General features: G+C 43.6%; 1 protein-coding gene across 1 annotated transcript in view; it reads left to right on the top strand.

Moving 5' to 3' along the window:
• The first annotated feature begins 5,400 nt into the window (after positions 1-5,400).
• Positions 5,401-16,396, top strand: part of LOC120034506 (dedicator of cytokinesis protein 7-like) — a 42,466-nt gene continuing 31,470 nt past the window's right edge. Inside the window, exons 1-8 of the mRNA XM_038981092.1 lie at positions 5,401-5,525; positions 8,313-8,397; positions 9,007-9,182; positions 9,524-9,592; positions 9,747-10,086; positions 15,192-15,277; positions 15,483-15,549; positions 15,772-15,921. Of these exons, the coding sequence (XP_038837020.1) occupies positions 5,476-5,525; positions 8,313-8,397; positions 9,007-9,182; positions 9,524-9,592; positions 9,747-10,086; positions 15,192-15,277; positions 15,483-15,549; positions 15,772-15,921 (1,023 nt within the window). The 5' untranslated portion in view covers positions 5,401-5,475. The remainder of the gene's footprint in view (positions 5,526-8,312; positions 8,398-9,006; positions 9,183-9,523; positions 9,593-9,746; positions 10,087-15,191; positions 15,278-15,482; positions 15,550-15,771; positions 15,922-16,396) is intronic.

The following is a 16,396-nucleotide window of genomic DNA, read 5'->3' as shown; positions in this document are numbered from 1 at the left end:
TACACTAGAGGTAGGGTGTGGTTAGGCAGAAGCAGACAGAGTGTCTGCTGGGTATACTGTAGGGGATTGGGGGAGCCGTTGCCCCCAGTAAACTAATGCTCTGTAATCATCTAAAGGTAGATGTTTTTAGGAGGTGTATTTATCCCATCAGAGATGAAGCAGTTGGTTTGTGACAGATGGTGTGATATTGTTCCCCTGTACAGCCCACAAGTACAACCCCTCCCTCTCTCTCTATGACAGATGTAGGGGGAGGAACACAGCCCTCTTCTCTTTTCTTTAACATTGATTTGGGTGCTTGAACCCTTAGGGACTGGGAGGGGGTGGTGGTAATGGGGATGAAGGTTTGGTCAGATAAAATAATCTATAGAGGGTACAGTCGAGGGAATCGTAAACACATTGCATGCATTATACTGTACCACAATCTGCATGTCCTTCACCATGAAACACCCTTCAACAGGGCTGGCTTGTGGTAGGCATTATTGAGCGTAGAACTGTGGATATCCACATAAATCTTGGTTAGTGTGACAGCCATGTAAGCAGCCATGCATGTAATGAAGGCAGGAGAAAGTGGAGCTTCTACTGCTGCTGCTCAGATCGGTGAGTGTGACGCCTCAACCGCAATTTCCCAACACACATCTTCAACGCCATCCAACATATACTGAAGGCTAAGCTACGGCTCCAGGTTGTTCGACATATCCTGTACCCTCTGTGTGTATACTGAGTACTAGTGCACTGCATTTTGAAATAATTTAGCTAGCATCATGATTTACTTTGTTAAATGGCTCTCTGTCTATTAGCCAAATCTGCTGAGTGGGAGTACAGAAGTGGAGGGATGTGTACTGGCAACTGGGGATATAGATTTAAGTAATTAACCAGATTTGAAAGGATTTTAGCAGGGATTATCCAACCCCCCCCCCCCCCCCCCCCCCCCCCCCCTGCTTCCCCACCCTCTTAATGGTAGAACAAGTTCCATTAAAGTTCTAACAGCTGTCCGGTGGGGGTGGCAGATGCGGCCTAGTGCTGCACCTCTCCTCTAGCTCCCTGGAGGGTCAGGGGTCAGTCCAGGTTAGAGAAAACAATCTCCTGAAGATGCAACGTGTTGATGCCTTTCGAGTCACACAATCAAATAAGCATCTGCCTGCCCCTCAGTAGAGGACAGCAAGAGATACTACTGCACATTTGCTTTAACGTTATTGATTATAGCTATTGTCATGATGGGTAATTCCTTCATCATCAGTGTTCAGCTTGTGAAGGTGATTGGGAAGGTGATACCATTATGTCATCCTTGGTAACACTTGACTTATAGTCAACAGGTGTAATGCTTTATTACTTGTTATAGACATATGAGCCTGTCTTATTTTGTATAATTTCTTTGCATTTGTTGTTTCTTGCTTTAGTTTCATACATGTAGCCAATCATACAGAATCTCTGTATATTGATTAAAACGTCTAATCATCTCTCTTTTTAGCATGTATTTTACGCATGTTTGTTTTCTTCCCCCGACAAGTGGTTTGCTAAATTGTGAGAGCTTTCATATGCAAAAACACTAGAGGTTTGTTCTTCCTTTTCTCTCCCTCAGCACTTAATATGGTAAAAGCCTTTTTACGGCTGCTGAAGTAATGTCCTGGAGCTGGGCCACAGTGAGCAAGTGGTTAATTATTTTAATGGGACCCCCCCCCCCCCCCCCCCCCCAGGCCGATAGGGAGAGGTAGAGGGGAGGGGGTGGAGATGGGGCGTGCTCTGGGCATGGGCGCGTGGTGGGCGAGCAGGTGGATGACGGGCAGCTGAGGAGTGGATTCTGGGGGGGAGGGGAAGTGACATCCATTTTGAAGGACTCTTGGGGTTGCAAGAAACCCCTGAAAAAAAGCTAAGCCCATCTGGAAGTGAGGTGGGGGCTGTTGTGTGAAAGAGATCCAGTGGGTGGTGTCTGACACGCTCTCTTTTGTTCTTTGGTAATGCAGTAGGGATGGAAGGGGTGGGGGGGTTTCTCTCGGCTGTGGGGGAGGGGCAGCATCTCGAACAATAGTGCCGGTCTAGGAATTGAAAGCCTTCGATGAACAGAGGAGGGCTAAGGAGGAGAGAAAGAAGGAGGCTAGAGAGGTGGGAAGAATAGACCAGGCGTAGGTACTGTCCACTGACAGTATTAATCAGTGCTATACGAACAAACACAATGCAAGGGCACCACAATGTCACTGCCAAACATACGAGCGCTTCATTAAATTGTTGATTATTGTGTATTTGTATAGTATTTGCTAGACATTCTACTGCACTGTTGGAGCTAGTAACATAAACATTTCACTGCACCTGCTAAAACACCTGCAAGTCTGTGCACGCGACCAATAAACTTTGATTTGATTGGATACTGACATTTAATTCCCAAATATGACATCAGTGTGATATTTATAGATTTGTCTGGACAGTGTCTCTATGCGTGATGGTAATGATGGCTGCATTGTAGTGTGCAAGATGCTTTATATAATATCCAATTAAATGTCCAGTTAATCATGTATTCTAACTTACCAATGGGGAAAAGGATAATGATGATCTACATTGTCTGGTTGTCATGATGGAAGCTCATAGTGGTCTACATTGTCTGGTTGTCATGATGGAAGCTCATAGTGGTCTACATTGTCTGGTTGTCATGATGGAAGCTCATAGTGGTCTACATTGTCTGGTTGTCATGATGGAAGCTCATAGTGGTCTACATTGTCTGGTTGTCATGATGGAAGCTCATAGTGGTCTACATTGTCTGGCTCAGTGACTCTTGACCACCTGAGAAAATACATTACAAATACAATACCTAGGCTCTCAAAATCTCTAATGCACACGTGTCGCCTTGTAGGGCAATACTCTTCGTTCTTCATTCTCAGGACAACCATGGTAGAGAAAGGGCTAGTGTGGGCATTGTAGTGGAAGCAGTGGACCTACATAGAGGAGAGAGAGAAAGTGAGATTAATTTGTCTTCATTAACATGGTCTCTGGCCCAGACTCCTGCCTGCTGTTAGCACTGAGCCTGCCTGCTACCCTGCTCTGCTTCGAGAGAGACTGGTTCCATGCACACACAAATCCCTTCCTCTGCTACAGCCCTTCCTCTGCTACAGTCTGTCACACAAGGTTAATTTATCCACACCAGCCACCCCCCCTCGCCCCAACCCTCTCTCTCGCTCTCTCTCCCACTCTCTATCTCTGTCTCTCATTTTTCATAAACCTCCATACAGCCCATTATTCATCTGGCATCTTGCAGACAGAGCAGAGCGGGAGCTGAGTACCTGCAGCAGCATGCCAGGCAGGCTGCTTTCCCTGGTGCTGAATTGGTGGACCATGGGGCAGAGGGAGAGTGAGGAGGGGTGGGGGCAGGGTTGCAGCAGGCAGCTCTATTTGGTTATACTTTACTGATGGAGGAGATGGGGGTGGGGAATGAAGGCAGACAGAGCAGAGGGAGTGGTTTTACAGTAAATTGACAAGTGGTTCCTGTGGAGAAGGATCGATAAGAGAAGGAGAGAAGGATGGAGAGAGGGAGAGAGATACATAAAACAATACTTACCTTACTAGCTCTGACTTTGCTGAGAGCTACTTTGAGGAAGCATGTACTTACTATGACTGTGACATGTGGTTGTCCCACCTAGCTATCTTAAGATGAATGCACTAACTGTAAGTCACTCTGGATAAGAGTGTCTGCTGAATGACTAAAACGTCAAATGTAAATACAATAATGCATTGATTCATTTCCCATTTAGTGTTACCTGCTCATTTAAATTTGAGATGAAAGATGGACCAGCTATAAGACATCAGGGACAACCCTGTGGGGACACATTGTGTCCTGAACTTTGGTGTACCTCCTTTTAATTTGCTTCATTGTAAGTAATTGGATTCCATTTGAAAGGAGGCCATCTCCTTTGGGTCTTAAGACCAACGTTTGTTGTCTATATACTGAAAGGCCACAAAGAAAATCAGAAACAGTGCAACATAACGCTACAATCAGAGTCTGTCACTACAGTACTAGCTAGTTCTGTTGAGCACCATGAACCACGAAATCAGAAATCAGAAAGAATCATGAATCTGAAGACCCGCCTTTCTTAGAGAAGAGGCTTGGGCCCTACCCTTTTCTCCACAATCATGGTGAACATCTCCCTCTGCTGGTCAACAGTTAGTAAAGCACACTTGCTGAAGGGAGAGGCAGCATTTTGCCTCTTGGCTGGTGTGGGAAATGTGATACAGTATATTACATAAACTCCCTCCAAAAGGGGATAATGGAATAAACCTGAAATACTTGAGCATGTTATGAATATGAATGTGAGGTAAACATATGATGCTGCTGTAGAGATACATCCAGAGGAACTAACTGTTTGAGGGGATGGGCATATGATTATAATACATATTCATCCAAAATATGAACACACTATCCTTGTGTAGTGTGAAGAGTATTCTAAAGCACACAACATGATTGAGGTAGACAAATGCTTTAAAAGGTGTAAATTAGCACACCACAATGTAGCACCACTGAATTATAGGGCCAGTACACATCCTCTTAGATAGACCTTGTAGGCACATGCCAGACAGAATTAACAGGATTAGATCTACTTAACCAAATGACGAATGAAATGGCTCCCTCCCTGGTAAAAGGCAGATTATTTTTTCATCAATTGGATTAGTTGACCGCCGGGTGAGGAAAATAGTAATCAGACCACAGTCATCTGTCTGGTTGACACAGGCCTAGGTCTATTGGCTCAAAAAAGCCTAGCAGTTGAACAGTAGGCTATAAACCTTTTTAATCCCTAGCTGCCTAGTACTTCACTACCCAACATTTTCTCCTGATTGCATTGCTTGATAGCCTACCATCCTCTTCAACCTCCTTGAGCTAAACAAATATTGACCTTGTTCAGGTGCCACCTGCCTGCTGTGTTGCACCTGCCTACTTGCATCATTGCAGATTTCCTAATTCACCAATGGGTGCATAGTAACAAAAAAATGTCCTACTGCAGATTCATATCCGTATTATAGGCCTGTAATATATGCAGTGTGATTTATGAATTTATGCATTAATTGTAGTGTTTTGCTTTTGTTTTGACAGGTAGCTGGGACCACCAAACTGTCAACAGATGACACACCTACGGGCTTTGACGTTGTGTTTTTCACTTGGTATACATGTTGAACTAAAGTAGGTCTCGCTGTTCAGCAAACTTCCTCAATTTTCACACTGTAATGAAACCCTAACTGTTGAGGATATGGGCCATTCTCGGGCGTGACAGCGTTACTGAAACCGGTCAGGTGAGAATTTTGAATGCACTGCGGACGATCCCATACAACACAACCTTGTATTTCTGCTCCCAACCACTAGGAGGACCACTGGGATAGGCACCGTAGCGTGGTGATACAAGGAAGCGAACTCCAGCAGGAAAACAACAGTATCGAAGTGCAGGAGTGTGTGTGTGAGAGAGAGAATAGTTCGAAGACTACACTAAATGGGGACGCGAAATGGCATCTTCAACCAACGAGAGGAGGGCATTTGCTCACAAAATTAATCGGTGAGACTCATAATTTGTATGTACTCAGTAGGACAGCTAGTTCGCGTGACATAACGGACAGACCGGGTAGTGCAGGATTTGAGGGTATCGCTGATCGTAAACCGCGCAGACTGGGATAGGAACGGAGACAGACGGAGTCTATTGTTCAGCATATGGGCTTCGAATGAAATGTGAATTTATCATTCATCCTGCCATTGTTTAGAAAACGAAAACGATTTTTCATACCTTGCGAGTGTTACTTTGTTGCACAGACATAGAACTAGATCACAGCTATCCTTTTGCTAGTAGGCTGACACTCGAGCCATCAATCATGTTGGCTACTAGTTACCTAAATTACTTTATTTTACATTATCTTGAGGAGACCCAAGTAAAACGGATATAAAACTATAATTAGTAGTTATCTAGTCATACCAGCCGTTGAATTCGCTTTCCCGTTGACCTGTGGGATAACAAGGCGTGGGTTAGGTTACACTAATATTGTTGCGCTGCAAATGAACTCAGCTTGATCCTCTGTGCTGTCACTCCTAGTTCAAGTCATACTGTGTAGAACTCTTCCTGGGGGTAGGTCTGTAGATGGAACTGAAACGTCTAGTTCTTCTGATACACAATGAAAACAGAAGTAGGCAAGATGGAGTTCCCCTTTCCTATGGGAAAGAACAGTATCTTTATTATTATCCACAGAGTTAGATCAGGCCTATAGCTGTAATATCACCTTGCATGACATGATGCATTTCCCAGTTCCACCATTGCTGAGTTAAGTTCATACTTGTGTTCATCAAAGCCTTGATCAGGGAACTGCATGCTAAGCAATTGATTGTGTGGTGTAAGGTGGTTGGGTATAGGCAATACATGGTAGTACATGCTAATAGCAGGTGTACACACATACACACACACACACACACACACACACACACACACATACTTACTTTCAGAATAAAATCATTAGCCTAGCTGTTCACCTTGCAGTCTTCATAGAATCATCTGAGAACCTCCTTCATGTTATGGGTGAGTGGCCCTTGGAGGCTCCTGAGAGCAGACTGGATATGTGATAAGAGATGTCTATCAGCATCACAACATGCAGGTGAACATGTCACATCAAAACCAACAGGGAAATCTCAATGACATGTTGGAATGTCAGCAGTCCAGTGCGAAACAGTCAACAACACCACAACAGGCACATACCTTGTATCTCGTGTTAGGACTTTCCGACTGGCCCAACCATACTTATTATACTCACCATGGTATGTACGTATATTTCTCAGTCTCACATGATTATCATATTGAGTTAGCCTAGTTAACGGTGAATGGTGCTGTTCCCTCTGAATGTTGACTGGCAGCCTACTAGTTCAAATTGTATCAGCTAACCTACTACTAGGCTATAGCCTAACTTAGTAGTAACCGAGTAGAGTGCTGAATTCAACAACTTAGGCCTAATCATTGCTACAGTTTCACCTCTCTCCCCAACTCTGTTATCGTCCAGTCCTCTCTCTCTCTCCCCAGTGGGAGCCAGTCCATTGTATCGGTTCAGGATGCAGGAAAGGGTGTGACAGGGTGTTCCGTTTATTACCCTTGGAGGCGATAGCTTTTCCTTTATCCTGTTTAAAGTGGGGATTGGAGAAGGTAGCACATTTTAACAGCAGAATAACACTTCCACAAACATTGTTGTGACTGACACCTCTGTCAAAAGATTGTTGTAGAGTTCCAGCTTGAAAGGGTTGTGTGATTTGGGGTAGCAGAGTTATTTCTGAGAGATGGGGTGGGATTGGGGGGGGTGTAGTATGTCATGGGGATAAATTACATTTGAGGGTCTCCTTTTGAAGCTGAGAGCAGTAGCATTTAATGTGTGGAATGAAGACATAGTTTGACCACAGCGACCGTGACCAGGGAATTTCAGAAGCGTTATGTGTGTATCTGTGCATGTCTGTGTGAGATATATCGTCTGAGAGTATGAGATGGCCAGTCCGTTATAAGTTTGTGGAAGAGCAGCTGCATGCTGTGTCTCTGAGATGATTGCGGGCCTAGTTTGACTGTGTCCCCCTCTCTAAGCCTCCCATTTGCTATTGGTCCATAAAGGCCCAGGCCAGGGGTAGTGAGAGAGTTATGGCTCTCTGCCTGGTTTCTGTACTAGGCCCAGCCACCGCTCCTCTCTTCTCCCACAGATCCGGCTTGACTCCCATTCATAACAGCTGCTGCCATTCAGCACTGCATCTAGTACCAGCTGCTGGGGACTGGGTAGTGGGGAGAGAATGGATAGCATACATGGCTGCTCACATCTGATAAGAAGTCAAAACTGGAAAGCTATTATGAAATCTAAGGCAGGCACATAATTATGTATAAAACACTTCTAGCATTACGTCTGGGAGTAGCCTACATATTCATAATGGTTTAAAGCAGCAATAAGCAAAATGTAATAGGTTTAACTCTGGGTTATCTGCAGCAAGGGTTTTGTTTAGCCTATGTTAATTGGCTTATTTGCATGTGCATGATAATGGGGAGGCAATTAGATTTTTGGCACCTCGCTGGAGAGATTTTAGCTGAGTATCTAGATTATGGAGCATATTTGCATACGAATCTGAGGCTAGCGCTTGCAAGTTTGGGCATCAAATCAGTTCTCCTCAAGTTAACCGTCTTTATCTACTGACAGAATGATTACCAGAATCATTCTGGTATTTATTATGTCTAGACTTGTTTCTGTTTGGCTTCCTGAAGATACAGCTGTGAATGAAAAACAGTTTTTCCCCTGTTTGAGTGTAACTCTACCGTTTCCTGTCCGTCTGTCTCTGTCAGGACGGTGGCTGCAGAGGTCAGGAAGCAGGTATCCAGAGAGTACGGCTCCCCTCAGCTGTCCAAGAAACGAGGAGCACACCAACCTGTAAGTAGCAGTGTGTGTGTGTATATCACCTTGTTTTTGGTCAAAGATGAGGACGGAATTTCTATGGTTGAGTTGAATTTACTGCTCTGGAAACGAACAACTTCTTAAGGAGGTCATCAACCACTTAGCATGTCATCTATTTGTGCATAAAAAGGCTAGCGCCACAGTGCTCTTACTGAAGTGGAGCCTGTGTCTATGTATACGAACGAGTGTGTCAAAACTAGGTGACGTAGGCTTGATCACTCATATTATCCATCTCTTTTCTTTGCTCACTATCTCAGTGTGGCCTGTGGCTTGTGTGATCCTGGTGGAATGTTCAGGTGTATGAATATAATGCTTCTCCGAGGCTGCGTTCAGTACATTAAAAATAAAACGTTCAATTGAACAGAAACGGTGCTGTACTGAACGACCAGTTGAGGTTCAAAATGCACCTCTGCCCTTTAAATATGTCACTCATTGCTTCAAGGCACACCCACCGAACGGAGCAAACCTATCTCAGTCTGTTCAAGAAAACGTGTCGTTTCATACAAACTGTTCCGCAAACGTTCAAGCGCACTGAACGCACCTCAGGTATTGATTGTTGTGTGTTATTGATTGATTGGTTGTCAGGTGCCGCTGACAGAGGTGGTGGAGCCTGTGGACTATGAGGAGTATGTGAGTAGCCACGCCCCTGGGGCGGAGCCTTGCCCCCTCAGACAGCTGATGGAGTTCCCCCCAGACGACCTGGAGCTCCTCCTGCAGGACAGAGAGTGTACTACACTGGAGCCCCCTCTGCCCGAGGAGGAGTGAGTCACACTAACACACATATTATGTACAGTACACACACCAGTGTTTCCCCTAGCATTATGTCCCCTTGCTTAGTTTCCACCTGCCTAAAAGAGTTTGGCTTCATTGGGTTTCAAATGGCAATTTTGGAGACGGGCCTGGATGTTGCGTTGAATTCCTTTGTGCCCCGCCTAGAAAATAATCTAGAGTGTAAGACTGACACACATGCTCACTCACATAACTAGGACTTCTTGACACACAGCATTATCATGCTACTGGACAGGCAGAACACCCTGTACCTTTCCTATGCCATTGTAATATTTATGTCATACTATATAATTCATGTGTTTTTTTCCCACAGCACATTTGACCCAAGAGTGAGAGATGCCTTGGGTGTCTACACAGATGACTGGTTGATCATTCAGAGGAAGTGAGTGTCCCTCTATCATGTGTCCCATATGCCACCCTCTTTTCCATTCCTTTATCCACATTGATTTACAATTGATTTGGTTGCAATGGTGCCCATGATGTACATTATCTCTGTGATTTAAAGATGAGGAAAATGTATTTTGTCATGTCTGTAGGTATCAGCGTTACAGTACAACCCACACCCCCCACAACTCTGAGCGCCAGAGGGAGAGGCAGCGAGGGCTGGTTAAGCAGACCTTTGAACTGGACGAGGCTGCGGCCACTGACCGCCAGGATGACCAGGACGATGCTAAGCGGCGGTCAGTCTCTCTGGATGACACACCCCGGGGTAGCTGGGCCTCCAGTATTTTTGACCTGAAGAACTCGTCGCCGGATGCCCTGCTGCCCTCGGTGCTAGAGCGCACGGCTGCAGAGGACATGGACCGCCGCAACGCTGAGGCCCGCCTGCAGGGGCGCCACTCTGACCTGCTGGGGCTCTTCCCTCCTCCCGACGAGGTCTGTCCCAAATAATAATATTAATATCATCCATACACTATTCACTTTTGTTCGGCTCAGTTGTCTGTCAGCATGTGTTGCTAAAGGGCTAGCCGACTTTGTATAGAATGATATAGCTATAAAATAGAAAGTTACGGAAACTATATAAAAACTTAATTATATATAATTTTAAAAAATCAAAGTTAATTACATATAGATTATTTTTCTAAAATTCAGGCAGTTCCACCATAGACATTGAAGCACATCAATGAAATAGCCTTCTCCTCAGCCATGTGACCATCTGTTTGCGTATCTTGCCTCTAGGGCTGGGCGATATGGCCAAAATATAATATTAAGGGAATTTGTCAAATGTATGTTTTTAGGGTATTTGATGTTATAGTATGTTTTTGAGTAATAAAAGTTCCACATTTGCTTTGAGTAGTGCGTGACCCTAGGGTGGCAACACATACAGTTCATTCGGAAAGTATTCAGACCCCTTTACTTTTTACACATTTTGTTACGTTAGCCTTATTCTAAAATGGATTTAAAAAAAAAAATATGTTCCTCATCAATTTACACACAATAACCCATAATGACAAAGAGAAAAGCTTTTTTTTGCAAGTGTAATAAGAATAATAAATACCTTATTTACATAAGTATTAAGACCCTTTTCTATAAGACTAGAAATTGAACTCAGGTGCATCCTGTTACCATTGATCATCCTTGAGATGTTTCTACAACTTGATTGGAGTCCCCATATGGTAAATTCAATTGATTGGACATGATTTGGAAACGCACACACCTGTCTATATAAGGTCCCACAGTTGACAGTGCCAAGCCATGAGGTCTAAGGAATTGTCCTTAGAGCCCCGAGACAGGATTGTCGAGGCGCGGATCTGGGGAAGGGTACCAAACAATTTCTGTAACATTTTAGGTCCCAAGAACCCAAGAACACAGTGGCCTTCATCATTCTTAAATGGAAGAAGTTTGGAACCACCAAGACTTTTCCTAGAGCTGGCCATCCGGCCAAACTGAGCAATCGGGGGAGAAAGGCCTTGGTCAGGGAGGTGACCAAGAACCTGATGGTCCTTCTGACAGAGCTCCAGAGTTCCTCTGTGGAGATCACAGAATCTTCCAGAAGGACAACCATCTCTGCAGCACTTCACCAATCAGGCCTTTATGGCAGGGTGGCCAGACGGAAGCCACTCCTCAGTGAAAGGCACATGACAGGCCACTTGGAGCTTGCCAAAAGGCACCTACAAGACTCTTGGACCATGATAAACAATATTCTCTGGTCTGATGAAACCAAGATTGAACTCTTTGGACTGAATGCCAAGCATCACATCTGGAGGAAACCTGGCACCATCCCTACAGTGAAGCATGGTGGTGGCAGCGTCATGATGTGGGGATGTTTTTCAGCGGCAGGGACTGGGAGACTAGTCAGGAATGAGGGAAAGATGAACGGAGCAAAGTACAGAAGGATCCTTGATGAAAACCTGCTCAGGACCTCAGACTGAGGCAAAGGTTCACCTTCCAACAGGACAACGACCCTAAGCACACAGCCAAGACAATGCAGGAGTGGCTTCGGGACAAGCCTTTGAATGTCCTTGAGTGGCCTACCCAGAGCCCGTACTTCAACCTGATCGAACATCTCTGGAGAGCCCTGAAAATAGCTGTGCAGGAACACTCCCTATCAAACCTGACAGAGCGGATCTAGAGAGACGAATGGGAGACACTCCCCAAAAACACGTATGCCAAGCTTCTAGTGTCATACCCAAGAAGACTCGGGCTGTAAAGTTGCTTCAACATAGTACTGAGTAAAGGGTCTGAATACTTACAGTTGAAGTCGGAAGTTTGCATACACCTTAGCCAAATACAATTGAACTAAGTTTTTCAGATTTCTGACATTTAATCCAAGGACAAATTCCCTGTCTTAGGTCAGTTAGGATCACCACTTTTTTGTAAGAATGTGAAGTGTCAGAATAATAGTAGAGTGTTTTATATAAGCTTTTATTTCTTTAATCACATTCCCAGTGGGTCAGAAGTTTACATACACTCAATTAGTATTTGGTAGCATTGCCTTTAAAAATTGTTTAACTTGGGTCAAACGTTTCGGGTAGCCTTCCACAAGCTTCCCACAATAAGTTGGGTGAAATTTTGCCCATTCCTCCTGACAGAGCTGGTGTAACTGAGTCAGGTTTGTAGGCCTCCTTGCTCGTACACGCCTTTTCAGTTCTGCCCACAAATGTTCTATGAGATTGAGGTCAGGGCTTTGTGATGGCCACTCCAATACCTTGACTTTGTTGTCCTTAAGCCATTTTGCCACAACTTTGGAAGTATGCTTGGGGTCATTGTCCATTTAGAAGACCCATTTGTGACCAAGCTTTAACTTCCTAACTGATGTCTTGTGATGTTGCTTCAATATATCCCTCTACTTTTCCTTCCTCATGATGCCATCTATTTTGTGAAGTGCACCAGACCCTCCTGCAGCAAAGCACCCCCACAACATGATGCTGCCACCCCCGTGCTTCACGGTTGGGATGGTGTTCTTCGGCTTGCAAGCCTCCCCCTTTTTCCTCCAAACATAACAATGGTCATTATGGCCAAACGGTTCTATTTTTGTTTCATCAGACCAGAGGACATTTCTCCAAAAAGTATGATCTTTGTCCCCATGTGCAGTTGCAAACCGTATTCTGGCTTTATTTATGGCGATTTTGGAGCAGTGGCTTCTTCCTTGCTGAGCGGCCTTTCAGGTAATGTCGATATAGGACTTGTTTTACTGTGGATATAGATACTTTTGTACGTGTTTCCTCCTGCATCTTCACAAGGTCCTTTGCTGTTGTTCTGGGATTGATTTGCACTTTTCGCACCAAAATACGTTCATCTCTAAGAGACAGAACGCGTCTCCTTCCTGAGCTGTATGACAGCTGCGTGGTCCCATGGTGTTTATACTTGCGTACTATTGTTTGTACAGGTGAACGTGGTACCTTCAGGCGCTTGGAAATTGCTCCCAAGGATGAACCAGACTTGTGGAGGTCTACAATTTTTTTAATGAGTTATTGTCTGATTGCTTTAGATTTTCCCATGATGTCAAGCAAAGAGGCACTGAGTTTGAAGGTAGGCCTTGAAATAAATCCACACCAATTGACTCAAATGATGTCAATTAGCCTATCAGAAGCTTCTAAAGCCATGACATAATTTTTCTGGAATTTTTCCAAGCTGTTTAAAGGCAGAGTCTACTTAGTGTATGTAAACTTCTGACCCACTGGAATTGTGATACAGTCAATTATAAGTGAAATAATCTGTCTGTAAAAGATTGTTGGAAAAATTACTTGTGTCATGCACAAAGTAGATGTCCTAACCGACTTGCCAAAACGATAGTTTTTTTAACCAGAAATTTGTGGAGGGGTTGAAACACTTAGGTTGGAGTCATTGACACTAGTTTATGTAAACTTCTGACTTCAGCTGTATGTAAGTGTGATTTTTATTTTTATAAATTGACAAAAAGTAAAAACATCTGATTTTGCTTTGTCATTATGGGGTATTGTGTGTAGATTAATGAGGAATTTAATCAATTTTAGAACGAGGCTGTAACGTAACAAAATGTAGATAAATTCAAGGGGTCTGGATACTTTCTGAATGCACTGTACATTCGAAGTCATTTCAAAGAGTCTTTCTCCATTCTGATTGTTTTATACTGTTCTATTCAACTTCAACCAACATTTATTTCCATCAATTTCTGCGCTCATTTGAGATAATTTCCACACAACCACATAGGGTTGCATGATATGGGCAAACAATCTATGCCTTATTTTTTACAAAATGTTGCAATTGCACTTGTGTGAACTTTAAAAAAATGTTATGTTAATATATCTTTTTTTAACTAGGCAAGTCAGTTAAGAACAAATTCTTATTTACAATGAAGGCCTACCCCGGGCCAAACCCGGACGACCCTGGGCCAATTGTGCGCTGCCATATGGGACTCCCAATCGCGGCCGGATGTGATACAGCCTGGATTCGTACCAGGGACTGTAGTGACGCCTCTTGCACTGAGATGCAGTGCCTTAGACCTCTGCGCCACTTGGGAACTGTTGGAATCATGGAAATAGAATGATTATTCTAATTCTGTAGTTAGAATATGATAGTTGGCACTTTGAATACAGTGTTGTTTGAATGAAAATGCCAGGGAGGAGTTATTGTGACAGAGTAGGAACCAAAGTGTTTCCTAGGGGACCCTATAATCTTTGGCTACGTTGAACATTTTCTTTTAGCTACTTCATGTAGCTAACATTCATGCTTCGGTTATTCCTCTTTGATTTAGAAGATAATGTTGCACAGACAACATGCTGATTTAGGTCTACACCATCACTGGTATTATCAGACTGTATAGCTAGTTACGTTTGTTCTGACTCACTACATTTTATTAGCCAGCTAACTAGTGATTAGCATTAGCAACTAACACAATTTAGGCCCAACTTGCTTAGAAAAGACAAACGAGCTGTTTGCAGATGTAAGAAACACAAACTAACAGTGTAATTCTGGAACACTAGTTCATTTATATTAAGAAGCAAATAGAAAACCACATCGTTGTCATCAACATTGTCATTGTAAGCATTTCGCTACGCCTGCAATAACATCTGCTAAGTATGTGTATGTGATCAATAACATGTTATTAGATGTTATCAATAACATTTTATTAGATTTTTTTTTGCATGTGCTGCGTTGACAATGCAGACTGAACACAATGCAGACTGAAGTGTCTTGTGGTCGAAGAACAAATGCGCTCCATGAGTGACAGGGGGAGGGGCTAGGTCTGTGTGGAAAGCTGCGGGGAGAAATGACTCAAGTAGCGGAGTAAACTATAAAAATGGACGTTACAACCGGCGTTTCAAATTTAACAAACAAAACATTCAAATACCGTATAGAAGGTAAAGTAAACGCCCATACCCGGTCCGTGCGTCAATACCGGTATACCATTTGTCTCTGTCTCCTTCTCATGCTCTCTCCCTCTTTCGTTATGTCTGTGTACACACTACTGTGGTGTCTGTCAACGTTGCCATGGCGTCTGGCTGTGTAAATGCTGCTGTCGTGTTTATCTTCTCACGGCTATGTGTGTTGTCTGACAGGATGAGGCTGTGGAGAGATGTTCTGTCCCAGAGGTCCCCAAAGAACACTGTGGTCAGAGGATCATGGTAAAGTGTCTGTCCCTCAAGTGAGTGACCATCTGTCTGTCCTTATCGTTCCTAAAATTATCCTTGTCGGTTACTCTTTCACTTATACCCTTTTCACACTAATGTAAAGTGCTGAGTCACGGTTCAGGTTAGCACAATAGTAAATACATTTTGGCATTTTATTCATTTATCAATCATATTTTCTTCTCATCCAAACACACATTGTGCTTTTTGTACCCCCTACAGATTTGAAATAGAAATTGAGCCAATATTTGGGACTCTTGCTCTCTATGATGTCAAGGAAAAGAAAAAGGTACCCATGAGTTTTCTAGAAATGTTTAGACTGTGTACATATACAGCATGTTTATTTTTGAATTATCATATTATGCTTATGTCATGCTGAGCTCATGCTTTGACTGATTACATTATTCTAGCTCTCAGTATGCCTCAAAGGTCTTGTGCTTTAAATCTGAGTCAAAACTTAATTAATATCCCTTGATGTACATTTCCTCATCTCCCTCCCTCCCTCTCTCAGATCTCAGAGGACTTCCACTTTGACCTGAACTCAGATCAGATGAAGGGTTTGCTGCGTCTCCACACGCCCCACACAGCCATCTCCACCCTGGCCCGCTCAGCCATCTTCTCCATCACGTACCCCTCTGCAGACATCTTCCTGGTCATCAAGGTACTGGGCATAGGGCCACCAGGGGGGGGGGGTACATACAGAGAATCCAATGAGGCTCTACGTCACATTACAAACTACTGACTCTCTGTAGGACTTTTTCTTGGTCTGGTCACATGTTCAGGAGAAAACCCCTAGTCCTGTCCATGTGAACTTTTTTAATGATACAAAGTCTTTTATCTTCTATCCACCTTCCACAATGTCTTTTAGGTGTGAACTGAATTACACAGCAAATTCTCCACTGTTAAATAAACACAGAGTGTTAAATTTAACAATCTTCCAGTGTCAATACGGGTCCACACTTTTAAGTGTGGAATTAACACTTTGCTTAGTGTAAAGCCTTATTTGCATATTTCACAGTGTGCCTTACCTTTCATGTGAGTTGTAGAGTTACCACCCGTGACTGTATTTGTTAGTGACAGAGACATGGCTGTTGCATTCATTCAGTTTCAGTCCTGTAGCCTTCACTAAGTGAGAT

Source organism: Salvelinus namaycush, chromosome 41, assembly GCF_016432855.1.
Source record: "Salvelinus namaycush isolate Seneca chromosome 41, SaNama_1.0, whole genome shotgun sequence".
Taxonomy (NCBI): Eukaryota; Metazoa; Chordata; class Actinopteri; order Salmoniformes; family Salmonidae; genus Salvelinus; species Salvelinus namaycush.
The sequence above is the reverse complement of the archived record's forward strand: the minus strand, read 5'-3'. Positions and strand labels throughout refer to the sequence as shown.